The sequence below is a fragment of the Aythya ferina genome (genome assembly GCF_964211825.1).
Source record: "Aythya ferina genome assembly, chromosome: 18".
In the NCBI taxonomy this organism is placed as follows: Eukaryota; Metazoa; Chordata; class Aves; order Anseriformes; family Anatidae; genus Aythya; species Aythya ferina.
This window is the reverse complement of record NC_140317.1, coordinates 9,983,231-10,006,102: the sequence shown is the minus strand read 5'-3', so window position 1 is coordinate 10,006,102 and position 22,872 is coordinate 9,983,231. Positions and strand designations below refer to the sequence as shown.

The following is a 22,872-nucleotide window of genomic DNA, read 5'->3' as shown; positions in this document are numbered from 1 at the left end:
AGTGAAGAAAGATGTCTAAGGGTAGTAATTATACAGACAAAAATACAAATGGGCCAGATAAGGAGTGAGATAATGACTTCTTTAGCAGCCTGTATTTAGTATATGTTGCATCTTTCCATACTAGTTCATCTTTGAGGTTCTTTTTGTGTGTTTAGAGGGCTTTTTTCTTATTCTGCGTTTCCTGCAAAAAGAAAGTATCCGTACACATGCTGCCAGGTCCTCCTGCTGTCAGTGGTGTTCTTGAGACTCAGCAGCGTGTGCAAAGGCTGATCAGTGATGGCTTTCTGCAGGGAGCCCTCCATGGCTGAGCCTCAGAGAATGGCTTTGCATCCACATAGCCAATTTCTGAAAAGCCTGCTTGGGTTCACACTGAGCCTCCCCACACAGAATTTAAACATAAAAGATTACACTGAAGACACCATGCTAAAATCAAGCCATTTTTGTTCAAGGAAATTTAGTAAAGGAAAAAAAAACCAACACCTTCCCTGTGTATATTTCTGGGAAGCTGTAGGACATGTAGTCAGTGCCTCTCCTCACTTACACCAAGTTGCAATATAGAAACAAAAATCAAAAAGTGGATTTTGAAGTAATAGCTCATGTGCTGAACCTGGCAGTGCAGTCACAAGTGCTGTGCACAAGACTAACAAACAAGAAGAGTGCAGGATGGGAAGGACAGTGCCTTGCGTGGAAGTCTACCACTTCATCCTTCACTCACTACGTGATGTTTAGCCCTTTGGGGATTGAAAATATTTAACTGAGTTATTTAATCTTTATGTTATTTCCTCAGAATAATTTGAAGAACAGTTTCATTATGCTAAATTTTAATATATAATATTTAATAATCCTTGAATCTTTTTCAAGGATTGAGAACAAATATTTTTCTAGCCTAATTTTGGGTGGGGAAACCTTCAAAAGGCAAATGCAGAGTGCATGAGAGTGTAGACTTATGAGAGTGGAGGCTCTTCTCTATATCAAAAGCTATCGTTTTCCCCGGTGCAAGCTCCTTCCAGCATGGTATAGGGATTGTTAGGAACAACAAATGAAATGCTCTGCAAGAAAGATGCTTGCTTCTGTTCTGTTCTTCTGAAATACGATATATTTTTTTCTGGTACAATTATGTGGGAAATTTAGTTAGTCAATGTTAGTGCATTTGATTTTAAAATTTTAGCCAATAAGCATTTTCTTACTCTCATTTTAAAGGCACAAACTTAGGAAAAATAACTTAATTATTATCAAATGTTGGTTCAAGTTAATGCAATTCCTTTCCAGCCATGATCTAATTTCAATAATTAATTTACAGCAGGATATCTGTTCTGCATGAGAATTATCCTGACAAATGCACTCAAACTAGTGTATCCCAAAGAAGTAGCTCTTGTAGAAAGAGCTTCTTTCTACAAGTATTTTGGATATTCCTACCAGAAAGGTACCAGTTATACTTGGTATTTCCTCTTCCAGCTTTTTCTACCACACCTAATGCTCTCATTAAACAAACAGCGCTGTTGAAGCTGTTTGAAAAAAAGGCAGCAGCCTTTTTTTCCTCCAAGACTTTTCCCTCCACACCCTAAATTAAATGGTGAGTGGTATATTTGCACTAAAAGATGACTTAGCGGCTATGTCATTTGGAAGAACACAGTCATTCTGAGCACTACAACTTTCGCCACTGTGTAAAAGAAAAATATCAGCCTAGGGCTAGATGCATGCGACTAGCAAATATATGAGGTGCACAGGGGATGGAGCGTAACCATCATATGACTTTGCAGATCACCTTCAACACTCTGTTATAGCAAGGGTGTTGTCAACATTTCACAAACCTTCCTCTCACTGTCCTCAAGTAAAGCACAGTAATATCTGTCCTCTGCTTCATTGTCCTTCTTTTTCTGTCTTTCAGCAGCAGTCAGGCAGTTGCCAGTCCAACACAACCATGCCTTTATTTCTAAAGGGAGGGCAAAGAGCATTTTGATAAGATGTGCTTCAGCTGGTTGACACGTCATTTGACTGTTGTCCAAAAACTGCCCCTTTCATTATTCTATACCTAATGAGAGGAAATAATGCACTATAAAATGTCTGTGTTGCTTGGATGCCTTTCAGCCTTCATGCTAGGAAATAACTGCTGGAAATCCTGGAGATTTCTATAATTTGTGTTTAAAATGTGAAAATGCCATTCACACCTGGGAGGAAAGGAGGAGGATGCCTTGAGCCAATAGTAAATATCTGTTACTGAAGATCCTGATTTTTATATTGATATACCATACATATATATATATATATATACATTATTTATTTTTTTGCATTAGTTCCGATTGAGTTCTTAAGTGATGCTAAAGTTCAAATTTTTGTGAGAAACGTTCTCCATCAAGTAGTATTAGGTGACTTCAGGGTTGATCTTTCCTAATTTTCCTTATAGATTTCTTTTCTTCAGTTAGGTAGATGAAATTTAAAAAAATCCTTCAGATGCTGACACTGTGAAAGCAGTAGCTCTGTGCACTGTCAATCCAGGATAATCTCTCTAGTGACTCACTCTTAATTGCTGGCCTTTCTTCATACCTTGGGAACTATGTCACTCTCAAAGCTGCTTGAGATTTTCCTTCCAGGAACAATTTTGATCTTAAAATAGGAATCTCACAAAGGAATCTCTACATGAAAGCCATTTCCTGCTCTCTGCTGGCCCAGTCGATGTTGAGATGCCCCGTTATGGACTCTGAATTTCACATCTCAAGGCTATCAAAAGGGACTTTAGGGGGCTGGGTCGGTTAGTGGATGGAGCGGGAGTGCAGGTGGTGTTTTCGTCCATCCCTATGGTGGCAGGGAGGAGTTCAGAGAGGACACGGAAAGCCCACCTGTTAAACACGTGGCTCCGGGGCTGGTGCCAACGCAGAAATCTTGGGTTTTTTGATCATGGGGCACTTTACTCAGCACCTGGCCTGATGGCCGCAGACGGGTCCCTATCTTTTAGGGGAAAAAGGATCCTGGGCCAGGAACTGGCAGGGCTCATTGAGAGGGCTTTAAACTAGGTAGGAAGGGGGATGGGGCTGAGGCTAGGATTGTTGGGGCTGTGCCAGGGGGAACAATGGCAAGGCCGGAGGATAAGGCAATGGCCCAGCTGAAGTGCATCTACACCAATGCACGCAGCATGGGTAACAAACAGGAGGAGCTGGAAGCCATCGTGCGGCAGGCAGGCTACGACTTGGTTGCCATCACGGAGACGTGGTGGGACCAGTCTCATGACTGGAGTGCTGCAATGCCTGGCTATAAGCTCTATAGAAGGGACAGGCAGCATAGAAGGGGTGGTGGTGTGGCTCTCTATATTAGAGAGTCTTTTGAGGCTGTAGAACTCGAGGTTGGGAATGACAAGGTCGAGTCCCTTTGGGTTAGGATCGGCAGGGACAACAAGGCTAGTGTCCTGGTCGGGGTCTGCTATAGACCGCCGAACCAGGATGAGGAGACGGATGAGGAATTCTACAGGCAGCTGACAGAGGTTGCAAAATCATCAGCTCTTGTACTCGTGGGGGACTTCAACTTCCCTGACATATCCTGGAAGCACAACACAGCCCTGAGAAAGCAGTCTAGGAGGTTTCTGGAGAGCGTGGAAGATAGCTTCCTGACACAGCTGGTTAGTGAGCCTACCAGGGGAGGTGCCCCGCTAGACCTTCTCTTCACAAACAGAGAAGGACTGGTGGAGGACGTGATCGTCGGGAGCTGTCTAGGGCAGAGTGACCACGCAATGGTGGAGTTCACTATTCTTGGCGAGGTCAGGAAGGGGACCAGTAAAACCGCTGTATTGGACTTTCGGAGGGCTGACTTTGAGCTGCTCAGGACATTGGTTGGTGGAGTCCCTTGGGAGGCGGTTCTGAAGGGCAGAGGGGTCCAGGAAGGCTGGGCGCTCTTCAAGAGGGAAGTCTTAATGGCGCAGGAACGGTCTGTTCCCACGTGCCCAAAGACGAGCTGGCGGGGAAGAAGACCGGCCTGGCTCAACAGAGAATTGTGGCTTGATCTTAGGAGGAAAAAGAGGGTTTATAAGCTTTGGAAAAGTGGGCAGGCCACTAGGGAGGACTTTAAAGAAGTAGCGAGGCTGTGCAGGGACAAAATTAGGAAGGCCAAAGCTCATTTGGAGCTCAATCTGGCTACTGCCGTTAAAGATAACAAAAAACGTTTCTATAAATACATCAACACAAAAAGGAGGACTAAGGAGAATCTCCATCCTTTACTGGATGCGGGGGGAAACTTAGTTACAAGAGATGAGGAAAAGGCGGAGGTGCTCAATGCCTTCTTTGCCTCAGTCTTTAGCGGCAATACCGGATGTTCTCTGGATACCCAGTACCCTGAGCTGGTGGAAGGGGATGGGGAGCAGGATGTGGCCCTCATTATCCATGAAGAACTGGTTGGTGACCTACTACGGCACTTAGATGTGCACAAGTCGATGGGGCCAGATGGGATCCACCCAAGGGTACTGAGGGAACTGGCAGAGGAGCTGGCCAAGCCACTGTCCATCATTTATCAACAGTCCTGGCTATCGGGGGAGGTCCCAATCGACTGGCGGCTAGCAAACGTGACGCCCATCTATAAGAAGGGCCGGAGGGCAGACCCAGGAAACTACAGGCCTGTCAGTTTGACCTCAGTGCCAGGAAAGCTCATGGAGCAGATCCTCCTGAGAGTCATCATGCAGCACTTGCAGGGGAAGCAGGCGATCAGGCCCAGTCAGCATGGCTTTATGAAAGGCAGGTCATGCCTGACGAACCTGATCTCCTTCTATGACAGAGTGACGCGCTGGGTGGATGAGGGAAAGGCTGTGGATGTGGTCTACCTTGACTTCAGCAAGGCTTTTGACACCGTCTCCCACAGCATTCTCCTCAAGAAACTGGCTGCTCTTGGCTTGGACTGGCGCACGCTTCGTTGGGTTAGAAACTGGCTGGATAGCCGGGCCCAAAGAGTCGTGGTGAATGGAGCCAAGTCCAGTTGGAGGCCAGTCACTAGTGGCGTCCCCCAGGGCTCGGTGCTGGGGCCGGTCCTCTTTAATATCTTCATCGATGATCTGGACGAGGGCATCGAGTGCACCCTCAGTAAGTTCGCAGATGACACCAAGTTAGGTGCGTGTGTCGATCTGCTTGAGGGTAGGAAAGCTCTGCAGGAGGATCTGGATAGGCTGGACCGATGGGCTGAGGTCAACTGCATGAAGTTTAACAAGGCCAAGTGCCGGGTCCTGCACCTGGGGCGCAATAACCCCAAGCAGAGCTACAGGCTGGGAGAGGAATGGTTGGAAAGCTGCCAGGCAGAGAAGGACCTGGGAGTGATGGTGGACAGTCGGCTGAATATGAGCCAGCAGTGTGCTCAGGTGGCCAAGAAGGCCAACGGCATCCTGGCTTGTATTAGGAACAGCGTGACCAGCAGGGCTAGGGAGGTGATCGTCCCCCTGTACTCAGCTCTGGTGAGGCCGCACCTCGAGTACTGTGTTCAGTTTTGGGCCCCTCGCTACAAGAAGGACATCGAGGTGCTTGAGCGGGTGCAGAGAAGGGCGACGAAGCTGGTGAGGGGCCTGGAGAACAAGTCCTACGAGGAGCGGCTGAGGGAGCTGGGCTTGTTCAGCCTGGAGAAGAGGAGGCTCAGGGGTGACCTTATTGCTCTTTACAGATACCTTAAAGGAGGCTGTAGAGAGGTGGGGGTTGGCCTGTTCTCCCACGTGCCTGGTGACAGGACGAGGGGGAATGGGCTTAAGTTGAGCCAGGGGAGTTTTAGGTTAGATGTTAGAAAGAACTTCTTTACAGAAAGGGTTGTGAGGCATTGGAACAGGCTGCCCAGGGAAGTGGTGGAGTCACCATCCCTGGAAGTCTTCAAAAGACGCTTAGATGTACAGCTTAGGGATATGGTTTAGTGGAGGGCTGTTAGCGTTAGGTTGGAGGTTGGACTCGATGACCTTGAGGTCTCTTCCAACCTAGAAAATTCTGTGATTCTGTGATTCTGTGATCTCCAACTCAATCCCTCTTAGCTGCGGTTCGTTGCAGCCTGACCGGTTTGGGTGGGACTTCTTCACAACACGAGTGAAATTCAATCTGCTCTCAAGTTCAGCAGAAGCTGGTGGCTGAATGCCATTGACACACAATAAAGCCTTACATGCCTTGTAAATGTTACTGGGCGTTAGGCTGGTCCCCTGCAGGAGGGAGGGAAGTGCTGTCTGCTTATCCATGGAAATACTCCACCCCTCTACGGTGACTTCTGAGCTACCTAATGAAGCTCCACAGCTGCTGCTGTAACTCCAGCCAGACTAAAACCCAAAAGTTACTGAAACCCCCAATAAATGTGATCATAACCCACCAATGCTTCAGTTCCTTGTTCCACGCAGGGATGCGGCCTGATGGGGTACATCACCCCAGGCAGGTTGCTGGCTGTTCTTGTCTCAGGATCAGTGAGATTTTTTAATTCCCTTTGTGCTTTCTTTTGGCATTGTGAAAATAGAAGCTACCTTAATATTTTGGTGAAGCCAAAGTTAAATTCCTCTTTTCTGTGTTTTTACTTTGTGTGCTGTTGTGGTGATGCTCACAGTGATTCCAGCTGACAGCTAATGAGCAATGAATCTGAGGGAAGTCTGGTATCGATAGCTTCCAGTGATAGATTGTATAAAACAACCTGTCCTTTGAAATCTGTTGGGATCCGACAATCACTTGTAGAGTATTTGGCTGATAGTCCTGTAGCTGTATAACCTAAGATTGATCAGTAAATCAAAGCGTAAAGAAACGCTCCTGGCTTAAAAATTTACAGAGATGGATTTGGACATTTAATCATTCCATTGCAGAAAAGAGGTGCCCAGAAGCAGCATGCCATTTAGGAATTGCTTCTGTCTCCTGTCACTTCTCTCTATCATCCTTATAAATATCACCAAGAGCAACCTTACTTTACAACAACTAGTTTCTTCCATGCCAGGTCTGACAAATGGGTTTTGCATCTTATTTGTTTTATCTTTCAACATGTTTCTTTCCTCTGGTTACTACTTTGTTACTACTTTGTTAATGGTGATTTGTAATCCCATGCAAATCAGCTGGCTGTTTTATATTGACAGTGCGAGAAGCAAAAAACCTAATTCCCATGGATCCAAATGGACTTTCAGATCCTTATGTTAAACTGAAACTTATCCCTGATCCCAAGAATGAAAGTAAACAAAAAACAAAAACCATTCGTTCTACTCTGAATCCACACTGGAATGAGTCATTCACGTTGTAAGTTTAACCCCTTTTAATACAATACCTTTTAAGTATTGAATCATTTATTTGAGTTTTGCATTGAAAATGCTTCTTCTCTGCTTCTTTTTAGTAAATTAAAACCTACAGACAAAGATCGACGGTTATCCGTAGAGGTCTGGGACTGGGATCGAACAACCAGAAATGATTTTATGGGATCTCTTTCATTTGGGGTGTCAGAGCTTATGAAAATGCCAGCTAGTGGATGGTAAGAGTTTCTGGAGAGACTTTGAAATGGTACTTTTCTTCAGTGTAATTACATTTTTTGTAGCTTTTCACTGTATCTCATGCTATGAGATCACTGAAAATACAACCAAAACCAGGAAATATAGGCTATACACGTATATAACAAAGAAGGATAATTAAAGGAATTCTTTTCTTTTGTCATGTTCATGAAGCTTCTGCTGGAGCCAGGAGATGCTGTAAACTCAATTCTATGTACATAGTCTTGTGATATTCATCTTATTTTTATCACAAATATGATATATTCATTATGAAGCATATCAGTTATATATAGCTCCACAAGTTCAAAGTACATGGGAACTGATTTTATAAAATGCCATCTTATTACCTACCAAACCATGCATAGAACTTATAAAACCTTCTCAAAAAGTACATCTCATTGAGGAGAATTGTTAAGGGCCTTAGAAGTGCTGGAGAAAAGGTTCTTCAAGGTTGATTTCTCCACTATATTACAGGATGATTGGAATGAAATCCTTGTACATTACACTGCCTTGACAGATAGTTTGTGATTAAAGATATAAGTTTAGGTGAAATATACTCTGTTTCTCTGTTTGCTTTAGAATTTGGCAAGCAGTTCTTTACATACAAGTGACGTCGGTACAAACAACTAAATCAGATTTTAAATCTAAAAGGAATAAATAAAAATGTAACAACATTTTCTTTTCTCAAATGTTTTACAGGTACAAGCTGCTGAATCAAGAAGAAGGTGAATATTATAATGTTCCGATTCCAGATGCTGATGAAGATGGAAATGCAGAGCTTCGACAGAAGTTTGAGGTGAGTATTAAGCATAAATATGCAACTGTATTTTGTATACAGTTGTCACCTTATTACCAAAAAAAACAAAACAAAACAAAATGTTCAAAGTTATATAGTGTTATTAGTTCTGTTGCTTATGTCAGCAGTATGTACCTTTGGATTTCTTGGAGATTGGGCCAAGGGGATAATTCAGCACTAGCATTATTTGTCTGACAGTTCTGCTTCTCTGTTACAACACTTATAAATTGGTATTGTAAAATATTTTATGTCAGGAATGTGTAATGGTTTCAGTGTATCTTCTAATGCTTACTCCAAAATCTGCAAAAGTGATTATTGCCAGTATCCTTAATAATTTGTAAAACAAAGGTCTCAGAAACAGCAACATTTTATTACCTAAAATGTTTCACAGTGAACATTTTTTTTAAAGAGAAAACAGTTACAACTGCTGATTAACTGGAGCCTTAAAATCTCTGTAGAAGGCTGGCACCTGAAGTTCTGATCTCTCTCATGTGGGTATGGAAGCTTCAGGAGGAGTGGTATTGCTGGTTATGTACAGAAAAGAACCACTGAAGAAAAACAGTATTTTCGGCAGAGTCCTCCTGCCCTCTGCAGTGCATGTTGGAGTGGTTGGTAGTCACAGGCATGGTCTCATCGTGCCTTCCAAAGGAGTCGTTTCTTAATGAACAGACATAGCTGGCCTCTCCTGACAGCTGCAGTGATACTACGGCAAAATACTTGCTGTCCATTAAACCCAGCAACAAGAATGGTTTGGGGATGGAGGTGTTTTGGCAATGGTTGTACTGGATTCAGCTGATCCTAGTACTCCTTCCAGCTGCATATGCAATAATGAATTCAAATATTGCAATAAATACCGATTTCTTTTTTCTAGTTGAACATTTTCGTTAGTCTAGCAGTTTATCCAAAAACTAATTAATGTACCTGTTGTGCTTAACAAACGCTTAAGGCTGTTTCTTTCAACCTGAAATGGCAATTTTTTATGTTCACCATCAGGCAGAATTCTACATTGTTATTATAAAAGATGGGTTAACCCAAGAAAGTGAGGAAAAACGGCATATGTTCAACTTTCAAGAAAGAAAAAGAAAAGGTGCTTCAATTTCTTCTGAACACATTTGGATCAGCTACCATACTTTTGTCTGCAGCATGAACTATGATTTTTGTTTTACATTTGAGAAGTACTTTAATCTCCATTTCATTTTCCTTTCTTTACAATTGTGATCTGACCAGTGTGATTTTATTTCACTGCACTAGGTCATTTTCTATTCAAGATCATATTTACCTTTTATCCTCCCTAGAAAGAATAACTTCAAAAGTAATTCTTTTCACCCCTTACATGTCTCTGTGCAATATACGGAGTCTGGAATTGGGTGGATGTGTATTTTAGTGGTGAAGCTATGGAAATTGCCTATTTTTTTTTTCTCAGGACAGAGATAGCAAAAATACAAGTCTGTTTTAAAATGTCAGTAATTACATGTGGTATGTTTGCATATTGAATTTATAATCTCTTAGTGTTTTTTTTTTTTTTTCTTTCTAGAGCCTACTGTAAATGCAGAATGAATAGTCAGGGTTTGTTATCTATGTCCTGCGATGAAGTGGTGTAGAAATCCTGGGAGGCTGCATTGTGTAAAGCTCCTAGACTGGGTCTGAGAAACTGCAGCTTCACATAGGGTCAGCTGTGTCTCAGAAATAATTAGTCTGTCTCAAAGTCTAGTTAGTTCAGCTTCCACACCATGCACTGGAGGCTCTCTCTGTTCTGAAGTTAGCAAGGTTGACACCATTTTAGTGGTCCAAATTGCTCAGGGAAAGGGAATAGGTTTTCAGCAAACACAGTGTCTCTGTGATATTGGTACTGATTTGCATAACGAACATTATGAAACCTAGCGCTGCTATATGTGAATATTTGTAGCCAGACAAAATGTGTGACTATAACTGGACCAAGGCTAGTATAACACATATCACACAGTAAAAGGATTTTGGTTCAACCACTTGAAGCCTACCATTGTGAGAAGGAACAGAGGAAAGCAGCACCTTCCCAGTAATGTTCTTAGCTGGTTTCAAGGGGAAATTACTGTCATGACATATAAAAAGTAACAGCACAGATGTCTGAATGGTGGTATTTAACTTATTAGCTATTCTGATGTGGTACATAAGTGGTGCTGGCTCTGATTATCTTTTACGTTATGTTTCTTATCATTTAGATCTTGGCTTACAAAGTCATTTTATTTTAGGTACCCTGTGCTAAGGAACAAGTAGAGAGCACTGAGAAGTGTTATTTGTGAGTCAACAGCATCTTCTAAATAAATATTTCCACTGTTCTGAAATCAGCTTTGAACCCTTACAGGAAGTCTCTTGACAGCCATGTTACCAGGTGGGGGTGTTGGCAGGAAGGTTAAAAATATGGATAGACCAGGAGAGGTCATAGCAAGCTATCTTCTTGTTTATCAGTTTATAGAAAAGAGTAATTTAAGAGTTCTTGCTAATCCAAATCTCAAATTGTGGTTCTTGGTTCTGCTTTTCAGTATATGACAGTGTGATTGATAGCCAAGCAACATTCATTTAATTTTGAGAACAAAATTACAACAATTTCTACAGTAGTATTGGATTAATAATACAAAATATTTAAAATGAATAATGGTAGTCTTCAGAGTGAAGAGTGCTAACGAACCTAAGAAATAAAGAAGAACAGGAATACAGAAACTTCAGGATGAGAATTTCATTAGCTTGTATTAAGGAAGATAAAATATTTTCATATTCTTTTCAAAATTATTATTTTAAATCTTAAAACAATCTTAAAACTGACTTTGCCCTTAAGACTGAATTTTAGCAATATGCTTAGTAGAACCTCCACAAGCTCTTAGGAGCTACGTCCCATTTAAATCAATGACGATTTTTTTTTAAGTCTGTCCATGTCTTTAGTTCCACAAAGATCCTTAAGATGTGGCCTCGGGCTCAGATTGATTTCAGCTGTTTACACACTCCTATCACACCCTTCTGGCTCCATTTTAACAACCCAGACTTCTTACAGAAGTCACCCAAATCTCATCAGTATGCTGCTTTACTTACCGGATCTCCTGACACAGAAGTCATTTATCAATGTGAGTCTACCATAAAACAGCAATGCAGGATTGATAATAATACTCAAATAATAATAGTAATAGTAATAGTAATAATAATAATAATAATAATAATAAATTCACGTGCATTTATAATATGAACAGTAAAATGTATTTTGTTACTTTAAAAAGTCTGTTTGTGACCCATTCTGCCAGATCTAAAACAGCTGAAAAACAAGCACCCAACCTGTGCCCAGTAGTTTGGGATTCTGCCCAGCAAATGGGCCAAGTTTGGGAAGGAGGAGTTGAGGACGATGAGGGTTTCGTTAATCGAGTCATGCAGTGACCTCACTAAGTATTTTTAGTTACTGCTATGAGGATTTTCTTTTTATATACTGTCTATGTATTCCTAGATGAGGTTGTGCAGTAGATGGAAATTGAGGTGTGCTCTGCATAGGTGCACTATTTTCTATACATCCAGTTTTATTAAATCTACATATTTCTGGATCTCACCTATCTCTAAAAGTTATGAATCAACTATGTGTTCACTCAGCAGTATGATCAAATCTGTCTTCAGTGATTTACAGATGATACATCATTATTAATATTTCGAGATAAAAATACTCTCCTGTAGGAAGTGGAGGCAGGATAAAATCTGTCACTGTTTTTCGTTTGGTTTTAACCTTCGCTTGTGAGTTTTCTCCCCGGAATGGCGTTATTGGTGGCCATCTCAAAACGAAACTGGATTCTCAACAGGCATATTCAGAATAATTGTGGCTGCTCCGTAATTGTTCGGGCTGAGGTTTCCAAGGCAACTCGCACCAGTCCCAGGTGGCTGCGTGAACCCAAACTGCCAGGGCTTTGCTCTCCAGTAGCACTATTTATCGTATCCTTATTTTCCTCATCCAGCATTTTGCTCGTCCTAGAATAAAAAAAGCAGAATATTGAAATAATGCAGCCTTACTGTAGTTTTAATACCTCATTACAATTTGAGCAGTAAAATATTTTTGCCATTTCTGACATTGCTCGTTTTTTCATTTGAGGAAAAGAAATGTGTAAATTCTGAACTTCTCCTGTAGGAAGTTATTTCTGATTTCTGAAGCCCTGTTTCCTGTAATTTGCTGCTTAATAAAGCACTTCTTGATACTTAAATATCACCTTAGAAGAAGAATAGAATCATCCTGGCTTAATAATAGCCTGGTTAATTATTCTGTCTGTCCCCTTCTTTACACATCGCCATCATGGAAAATGTTATTAAAAATAAAACAGCTGCTGTGGTTCATAGCAATGTTCATTTTTTAATTAAAGAGAACAGGGTAGCTATAACCCTTATGTGTGGATATATTTACCAAGTATATGGTACATTAAGTGACGTGAGCCACCCGAGTTTGGTAATTAAAGTGACCCAAGCAATTTGTTAGAAGGGAGCGGGTTGCTGCTCACAGAGCCTTCATTTTAAGGCATCCTAAGGGAGGATGCATAGCAGTCCTTCTCCTGCATATCATTAAGATGCTGGACATTTTATTTTGTTCTAGCTGTTCCCATTAGTGGAGCTGTGTGAGGGTTTTCAGCAGAGCATGGCATTCCCTTGATTCCCAAGGGAAAGCTCAGAGCAGGGACCCCGCTGGTGCATCCATGCCGAGCAGCTCCTGGGGACCCTGGGAGGCACTTCCTTGGGGTCTTCCCTGTGTCCTCTCCGAGTCCCACACTGGGACAACCTGCAGCGGGTGGCTGCTCCACTGAGGCTCCCCCCAGTGCCTGGCACCTCTCATGCGTGGACTTCGGGTATGCTTGGGACTTGGCTCTGGAAATGAGGAGCTGTTCGCTGCTGTTGCCGCCCGTGCTTTTTGGGACTGCTGGTTTTGTACCAGTCCGTTTCATACAGTGAATGACAATGACATCACCCCATAGTAATCAGACAAAGCTATCCTGATAAGTACTTTTTCTGCAAAGTAATTTCTGGTCAGTGTGAGGAAAAGCAGGAACCATTTTCACCCACCAGCTGATGCTGGGGGCCAGGCCTGTAAAACTGTGTGGTAGAAAGGTCAGGCAGAGTACCCAGGGAAAGGGCTCATGCTGGCTTTACACTTTGATCCAGGTAGCAGAGGCAGCACCCAGAAGCAGCTCCTTTGGTTCTTGGCCAGTTCCTGATGGGCTTTTTGCTGCCAGCTCAGGGGGGTGAGCTGGCCTGGCTGTGCAGTTCCCCACTCGTGGGGCTGGGCACCCTGCACTGTCCCAGCTCTTCTCAGGGCTCATCATGAGTTGCTTTTTAGCTGCTTTGTTCTGCCAGAATCGATGAGGAATGCTGTATACAGACTACAACCATATTTTTCTTTTGCAGACTAAGCAGAACAACATAAGGAGAGAGGAAAGAGAGTTCAGATGAGGGTAGATATTGTATCTGAAAACTGGAAGCCTACAGTCAGTGGCATTTTGGTGACATCTCAGTGCTTCTAAACATAACCATTATTACCATGCTAAAGAAAATGTCTTTTTAAATGTCTCACCATTTTAATTACGAGAACAAGGACAGTGTGGTGCTTGGCCATCAGGCTTGGTTATAAATACCTAGCCCCTCTCCAGTGACGCAGGAGCTGAGACATTTCTGCCTGTGATGTGCCACTAACCTCCCGCAGTACGCAGGGCAGCACTCTGTTTGACCAAACTTGTGTGTTAATCCTCAAGCAAGTGTAAATGCAGGCTTGAATTCCTGATTAAGTAGCCAATCTTGATCGGTGTGTGGATGTGCTGTACACAGAGCGAGTGCTCATTTACAGAGTCAGGCCTCTCCCCGTGCAGCACAGCTGGGGTTAAATGCTATTTGGAAACGTCTGCAGGTTTCCAGTCATGTTCAAAGCTCTCTGATGAGTTTCAGTGTTGTTATAGTCAGTGCTAAAGAAACTCATTTATTTATCATTCCCTTTCTGAACATGGGTAAATCATTTCAGTTTGTTTCGCTGCAATGCTGCCTTTCTTAGATCTCTACCACTCCCTTTCGTTTCATTTTTTCCAAGCAGCTTCTGGCTGCGTTATTCGAAAGGAGAGGGCCAGTGCTTTCTGCATTAATCTGGCATTTTTTTCTGACGTTCATAACAGTTTTAGGTCAAAAGGACATCTTCTTTGTTTCCTTTCATCAGCAGCTGGGACATGCTGGAGCTGTGTGGGCTGTGGACGAGTGCTGCAGCCCTGTGGCCAGCGCCTCAGCAGGAGGCTCCAGGGACTGCTTCAGCAGCTTCCTCAGAACCCAAGGAGCTTCCTAATTAAATTTGATATTTTCATTAAAAAAAAAAAAAAAAAAAAAAAAAACGTAGCCATAGGGGAGCTTCAGATTTTGCTAATTTGTGAGTTAAATTCTTCTGTCTTCTGGTCTCTGTGTATAGTTCTGTAAAGGGCTGCAAAGGAGACATTTCTTCTAAGCCTTTGAAGGATGCTTGTGCTTTTGCCCCAGAGCTGTTATGCTGCAGCCACTTTACTCTTTGGGGTTTTTTTTTGAAATAAATAAAAGATATGATCTCTGCCATATCCATATCTAACTTGTATATGTTCCCATTTTGAGGCAATAACCGTAACTTCAAGCAGTTCAGCAAAGGTGACAGGGAAAAGAGAAATAACATTGCTGATGCTTCAAACTGTAAAAGAAAAGATTAAATTTACTTTCCAGGAAACAGTATACTAAGTATACTGAAATCATGACCAGCCAAAATATCACTGGCACATCAATCCACACTCTCTATGTATATAAAAAGAGGAGCTGCTTTTTTTGGCTGTGGCACTCGTTCCTATTTTTAAATTGTGCATATTTAATCATTAGAGAATGGATTGCTGCTGCAGTATAGAAATGCTGTTAGATGACTCCATCTGTTCCATACTATCATTTGGCATGGGGAATTCCCATATGCAGTTACCGGAGGTTTCCCATCCACTCACCATATTTGAAAGTAGAGAATTTGAACATTCTTAATCAGAGGACATACATCTTCAGCCCCTGTTCCTATGAGGTGGTGAGTTCTCTGGGAGGTTTTTCTCACTATATGTGTTGTTACTAAGATGAAGAACGTAGAAAATTACATTGGTAACAGGGATTTCTTTATCCCATATATAAAGACAGTTTAAATGCATATTTCAAAAAAAGGCAAAAACTCAAAAAGCACTTCTGTGCTAACCCCTGTCTTCAGTGTGTGTTTGTTGATAGGAGCCCAGACTTCACACATCTGTGCATTCAGCTTTATGCATTTCGGTGGTTTAAGGGCGTTAGGAAACACATGGATGCACAAGATTGCAGTTAACATTGAATAGCAGCTGACAGAAAGACCTGTATTTCATTGTGCTCTGCTGCACTGTGCTCCTGATTGCTAGGGTGATTAATGCCATGGTTTCTTTTTCATGAGGTTTCTGCACACAGCAGGTGCGCCCATCCCTGTATTCTCGCTGCCGTGTCCTTATTTGTTGCCTTGTGCTACTGATGTCGCTTGGCTTTGCAAGCCCTTTACTAATGCAGCAGTTTTTCTCCTTGCCTGCCTCTCCCAGGACTGTCATGTCAATGCCTGCTTCTTCAAGGTAGTTTCCTCCTCGAAGTTCTGCACCTTTTTTTTCACACACCTTTCTCTATGAGCATTTGAAGCTTATTAATAAATTCAGTTTCATTCTCACAGCGTTTTAAGGATGCATTTTTTTTAATCTCTGATTTAAGCTTTTATAAAGAATAATGATAGTTTTAAAAAATTGAAGTATTCATCTTCCGTAATTTGCCACAAAGTTTCCCCAAATGAGAAGTTGACTTACAAAAATGGGTCAGCAAACCTCGGCAGTTGCAGTGTGCCTTTCATTTTGAAGGACTTGGTTAAATGAATGGCACCTTCTCGTGGAAAATGGTGCATCTTTAATTTGAAATACACTTGTGGAACTTTAAATAACTTCCACAGATCAAATAATTCTCACATTCACTGGACAATTAAGTAAATAAATTTACATGGTATATAGCATGTGTGTATCATGATATATACTATATACTATATACTGTGCTATATACTGTATGTAAGTTGGGGTATACTATATTGTAAGTGATATTACCCGTATGCACAGATGCTGTGAATAGTAATCCACCTGATACTTCCCATTTTACTTCTTTCACTTCCATCTCACTGAAATACTGCCATAAACAATGCATATCAGCATTAACAATATACACGTCTGCACTTGTCATTTGCATGTAGTGTCTCTCCAGCAGGTTTTCTTGCTTTATTAGGGCAAAAGTTACTGACACAAATCACACTTTCAGTCTCATATATGGGTTTAGTTACAATTTGCTGACATTTAAAAGACTTAATTTAAAAATCTTTTTTTTAAGTTGTTTGTATTAGTAAAGTATGATTTTAACAATTATTTTAATACTGAACCAGAAAAAAAGAGAGATGATTTGTCATTGCCAAATATTTCCTAATGCAGTAATCATCGTATTTGTCACACAATCAGTAACTTCTGTTCTCTTAACCTTCATCCTTTCTCTGGTATCTTTATCTCACAAAAGATTTTCAGAAGGTGAGTTACCCTTCCTCGGTCCTTTCCCCCTCCTCTTATTTGAAAATAAAATCACTTGTTGGTTTCATTGATGAAATTTGTTTAATGCAGGGAAGCTTCAAGCTTCTCTGTTGAAATATATTTTTAAACAATTTTGTTTGAACAATTTATACGTAGCATTTAAATAACTATCAATACTTTTATGCAGTATATAGTGGAGTATTTAGCTGTAATAATTGAGGGTAGAACCCCTCAACATGAAAGCATGACAGAAAAAGTAGTAGATGGAAAAATCTCAGCAGCGGGGTATTGTAAAGCCCATTTAAGCTGCACTGACAGAGCCAAACCTACCCTGAGAAAATGCAGCTGGGATAAAAACAGTAATGTCTAATGCTATGGTGTCACTCCAGGGTAAAATCCAGGCCCTGAAGTGCACTGATCTAAACCGACAAAAGTTCTTGGTCCATTTTTGGTTTCATCATAGGAGTGCACCTAAAAAAAAGAGCTGAACAGTTTCATACACTGCTGCTTCATAGGCAGAATTCATACTTATTCCTTGTGAATTAGTGAATCCCAGCAAAGAAAGTTGGCAGTCTTGTGATACAAGACTGATGAATTCCATTTCTTCATGAAAAAGAAAAATGCTTTCTTGTTTGTTGTCTGTCTTTCCTCTCTGGATTGTTCCAAATCCCCGTTCAGCTTGCTGCTGCCAGTGACAGCATTACCAGCCTAAGCTCAGAAGCATCTCTGCATGCTGCATTCTGCAAGCTAATCGCCACTGCCATTAGCATATCTTTGGTAATAATTCTGTCAATAATCAGTTTATGTGGGACTGCTGCGGAGGTTATGTTCCCAAGTTTACAAGACTGGAATTGAAAGGAAACAGCAGGAGCAGATGAAGAAGGAAGGCTGTGTTCCGGAGGATAATATAACACTTCTGAGCTAGAAATAAATATAATGTACAAAAATGATTTTAAAAGATCATAGAAAATTTGAGAATGCTGTGAACAAGTTCAAACAGCTTAGTTATTTATAAATTGTTTATCAAATACTGGGAAGGATCGTGCATTTATGCTGCTTTTGTTCACCCAGCAAAGTATGCATTTAGATTAATTTATTTTCACAACATCATGCAGAAACCACCTTGATTTTGTGTGTTTGTGTTAACTAATCACATAGTGCGACCTGGTTACAGGATCCCCAGGTCTTAAAATCACTGCTTATCTGCAGCTTTTCATCACTAAGGATTTTCTGCAGGGATTTGCACTCAGATCAGGTAGAACTGAAGTCTTTGAAGATTGCTTTAGAACGGAACTTTAGTTTTTGTCCATATTGAAATGAGTTTTATGCTTAAAGCAAATTCAACACCCTATTTTTTTATTATTGAAAATTAGCAGTAATTTGCATAATTTAAAAATGAAGGAGCATATATAACAGCAACTCTTTTTTTTTTTTTTTTTTTTTTTGATACTTAGGGATTTGTTATTCCAGTATTGACTGGAAAGCCAGCAATATAATTATATTCACTGTTTGTGTTTTTATTGCCACTATCACAGGATATTTCAGCGAAAATTCTTGAATATTATTCCTAGGCAGCCTCTTTAATTACATTCCATCTAGTTAGATGCTGTTCTGTTGCAGGGGATGGTGTTTTTGGCAATAAAGGCAGAAAACAAAGTAGACTCAGGTGGCCACAGGATTATTAAACAGATTAAACACGTTGACGGTGCCAAGTGGGTAGCTGGAAACTCTTCCCTCTCTAGATTTGGCTGCTCACAGCCAGAAGTTCCTTGTACAAGTTTCTTGTACAGTTTCAGATACCCTCTGAAACTGGTATTCGTAGGATAAATTCATCCTGTTCTTAGGATAAACGCATCCCTTTCCAAATGACTGCTTTCCATAGTCTTTTGACTCTGTTGTCTACATTTTCTAGGGATGTGGTTACCTTTATCTTGTCCCTGATAAATCTGATTAGAAGTCACTTACTGAGTATTTTATACATTTTCAACTTGTTCACAGCAATACTGAAAAAGTAAAAGAAAATAATTTAAATAGGGCATGTGGTTATAAACCCTCCAAAGTAGCAGCACTGCCGAGATGCTGTGTGGTATATTAAGCTGTAGTATTGTCCTTTAGGATTCTCTTATAGCTTATATCCTGAGTAAACTTCCCTTGATCATAATGTTGATCTCGAGAAAATAATTTCTGCTCTGAGTTAGGAACCACAAGGGGTCAGTAAAGAACACGGAATAGCAGCCAGAGCAAAAAGCTGGCTGTAGCAAAAGTCCTGAAGGACATGAAACAATGCAAATTGTTGCACCTATATGTATTTGTAAAGATCCAAACCTGTTACATGAAACAGCTGTTTTGATAAAATTCACTGTAAGTTTTTCATACAGCCCTTTGTACAAGTCTCTTTACCTTGCACTGATGATCATTTTTCCCCAATCAAAATATTTAGGAGCTTGCAGCTGTAGGCGTGAGTTCTGCCTCTGCCCTCCTTGGTACTGCTCAGGTCACCTCTGCCTGTGGGTGATATCCATGATTCCCAGCCCTCTGCCTACCTCCTGCCGTGATTTATGTGCTGAGGGACACGCACAGGGCCGGCAACCTCTGAGTCATGGAGTGAAACCATTTCAGCACAGGTTTGTGAACCTGCAGGGCATTAGAAGAGGTACTGCTTACCATGAGCAGTGCCTATGGAGAATTAGGCAAAATAACTCGATTTTAGTGATCACGCAGCAGCCTTTGTAGGACACGGTGCTTTCTTTTCTGTTATTTGTAACCCAGGTCATTGATCTACACTCTGATATCATCATTCCGGAGTGTTGCAGCATGTGGGTGGGCTTCAGCAGTGGGTTTCCTGTCCTCTTGGTCAGGCTTTCAGCAAAAAGGCATTCTGAATCCTCTTCACATATGGCCAAAAAAAAAAAATAAATAAAAATCAGGCAAATCCTTTAAATAAATTTTCTCTTAGTAACCTAAAGGGTAAATATGACACAAGCTTAAGGGGGGTAGGGAGGAAATGGGGAGAAAAGTAAACAAAGGACACAAAGTAGTCCATATTAAACCCTGAGTCTTATTACACCCCCCCTCCCATTGATATTTTTATGAAACATCCTATTTGCATGTGCCTTTTTACTAGCAATGGGAATTATAAGAATTTTTAAAGCTTTTTTATTCAATGTTTAAGCTATAGAAGTAAAAATTCATTTTACTTTTTTTATATATAGCATTTTTATTTCTTAGCACCTGGTACTGGTGTGGTGTCCTTGCTAGGCACATAAGTACGGGTGTATGCATCCACTAGCACAATACATTTCTGTAATTTAGTTTGTTTAGCTCAGGAACAAAGACGAATCAGCGAGAATGCCCAGTAGGATGGGAGAAGCCAGGACTGGGTTGCCTCGCTCTTCAGAAGCATTTGTTAAGCCACAGAAAGAAGTGCGAGAGCCAGACACTGTGTCTGCTGTGCTGTTCCTCAGGCAGTGCAGTGCAAAACCATCTCCCTAGGTTGCTGAGCACACATTTCTTAGGCAGACAGGTGAAATGGTGAGGGAAGTTCCCTGTGTCCTTCCTGACCTGACAGCAAGATCAAGAGCTCAGGCTGGATCGGGAGATAACTGATGCCATCCCCTCACTGGTTAAAGCTGCTGGGCTGCTAAACCATCCCAAGCCCAGGCTGTAACTTTCTCTTTTCTGGGTTGTTTCCATGGCTACAAAACTCTCTGCTAATGAGTTATAAGCTTGCATTAAGTTATGTTATTGAGCTTAAAACTCAGTCTGGTGAAGTATTAGGCCTTGCTGGAGCTTAGAAACGAACTCTTCTCATTTCAAGTTATCACCATCCTGACAATTAAGTCGTATAAAGTAGGAAATTGATAGCCCTTCACAACATCTATAATTACATGGAATTGGAAATGCAATAATATAAGAAACAAGCTGCCACAATGATGGAGCACATTTCACTGAGGAGAAGGTTTTTTTCCTCCAGATTGTGACTTGAAATTTATTGGCTTTATTTAGTTTATTAAAGGCTTGCTAATGGCTCAACTTGTTAGGCTGATCAAAATCCCCACCGAGTTTTCATGACTTGAAACCCTAAGAGGGCTTTTTGTCCTTCCCTGAGTTTCTGATCAACTATTTCAGTTTCTCCTTTCTACATCCCAAGCGTGAGCTTTGCATTTCTCTCAGTGACATCTCTGAGCATCTGCTTGAGATTGGAGCTGCTCCGATGCTTCTTGCGCTGAGTCCAGGGGGCGTCAGGCTTGAGTGGGCATCAGCTGCCACAGTGACACCCAAACAGGAGGGTCCGGCTGCTCCTTCCCTTGCTTCTCACCAGTTGCTGCTCCACATTTGGAAGTGATGTGCTGAAGCAGAAGGTTACCCACGGCTCTGCAATGGCTTTGGGCTAACCTCAGAATTAGGAAAGGAAACAGTGGGAGCAAGGTGGGCTGGCCTGAGACAAGTTGTTATGTGAGGAGCGTGCTGGGGTCTAGTGAGGAGCTGGTGAAGCCTCACTGCAGGGTGAGAGGCAGGGATTTTGTCAGAGTTTTACAGAGGGATTGAATCACGATACGACGTTCCTGCTCAGCTGATCTCAAGAAAGCTTTGGGACCCCTGATAAAGCCTGCAGCAAGCCTGGGCAGTCAATCGTTAGACTGCTGGCCTATCAAAATTGTGATTTTTTGTGATGGAGGCTGACGAGAGTGCTGCTCTCTGATGCAGCATCACTCACGTGCTGTTGACAGCTGAACAGGGCAGAGCAGCGTGTGCTAGGTGGGCTCTGCAGTTGAGGAGGGAAGACGAGGCTGGTGTGCAGTGAGCAGCAGTGATGCTGGCCTCCAGGAGGCTCAGCTGCTGGCAGTGAGGCTCTCTGTTTCTTCTCCCAGTAGGTGTCAGTGGAGCCAACAAGTAGCAGATGAAACGTGGCCATAGGGGTGCTGTTTCCAAACAGAAGTGGTGTGTACTCAATGTCTATGTACCTCCCCACAAGCAACATGAATTCGGCATTGTCGTTAAATATTTTTTTTTATTTACTTCTTTCTCCTCTTGAAAACCTGTTACCAGTAGATCTTCTCACCGGGCATCCGGGAACTTGCTCAGAGCGAGTTGCCGTGACAACCACGAAATACATCCTCGGTGCCCTGCGTATTGCAGGGCCTTGTGGCAGCTGGAACGTGTTGTCATGGGGAACGATGTGGCCTTGCCCTTCTGCAGCTGCGCAGGGAGGGTGGCGGGGGCTGGCAGCAAGATTTGGCAGTTTTGGAAGCCAGCATTGAAAAGGCTTGATGAGAACATAGCGCGACTGAAAGCTGAGTGCACTGATGGATTACTGTTCCCTAAACCACTTCTGTGCTTCACACTTCTCAGTAGGTTTTGGAGAACAGCTATACATATAAATTAAAAAACAATTTTTCCACGAAGCATTTATTTTAAAAGAGCATTTTTTACTACAGAACCTGAGCTGTCTTAGAAACCGAGTCTACCGAGTCTGAAGAGACTCTCCAAACTTCTATAAACTCTGTAACTTCTATAAAACTCCCTAAAGAAGTGCATTTGGGCTGAATAGATAACGTCTCACCTGTGGTTTCAGGGCAAAAGAACTGGCCGAGATAAGGTGCGTCCAAGCCAAAGAAGTAAGATGATGTGCATGTCTTGTTTTCTTTTAAGATTAACTCTTCTGCTCCCAGTGCAAACTAATTTATCTTTAATGTGCCTTTATTCTGGTTTGTTTGCTGCAAGCTGACTTGGTTGTGAAAATGCTGTGCTTTTATCAAAAGTAGTTTACAGTGTGCTGGGAGAGTTTGTGGACAAATTTAAGTAAGCAAAGGCGTTCCTGCTATTGTAAAAAACCCTAATATATATAATCAATAAAACAGTTTAAATTGTGGTACTCATAATTCTATAAGGATGAGTAAGTCCCAAAATAATATGGAGCATTTAAGTAACTTAGTAAAAATTGCTTTTCATGAAATATGCTCCTCTCTAAGACAACAACCAGTAGGTTGTGATCCCAGTTCGCTCTTCCTCCTTTCACATCTACCTCTTCCATC

General features: G+C 41.7%; 1 protein-coding gene across 2 annotated transcripts in view; it reads left to right on the top strand.

Moving 5' to 3' along the window:
• Window positions 1-22,872, top strand: part of PRKCA (protein kinase C alpha) — a 157,218-nt gene that overhangs the window by 101,620 nt on the left and 32,726 nt on the right. The window contains exons 6-9 of one of the 2 annotated variants that reach the window (XM_084492540.1): window positions 7,049-7,205; window positions 7,300-7,434; window positions 8,150-8,246; window positions 22,413-22,436. In XM_084492540.1, coding sequence (XP_084348666.1) covers window positions 7,049-7,205; window positions 7,300-7,434; window positions 8,150-8,246; window positions 22,413-22,436 — 413 coding nt within the window. The remainder of the gene's footprint in view (window positions 1-7,048; window positions 7,206-7,299; window positions 7,435-8,149; window positions 8,247-22,412; window positions 22,437-22,872) is intronic. The other variant, XM_084492541.1, reaches the window with a different exon arrangement.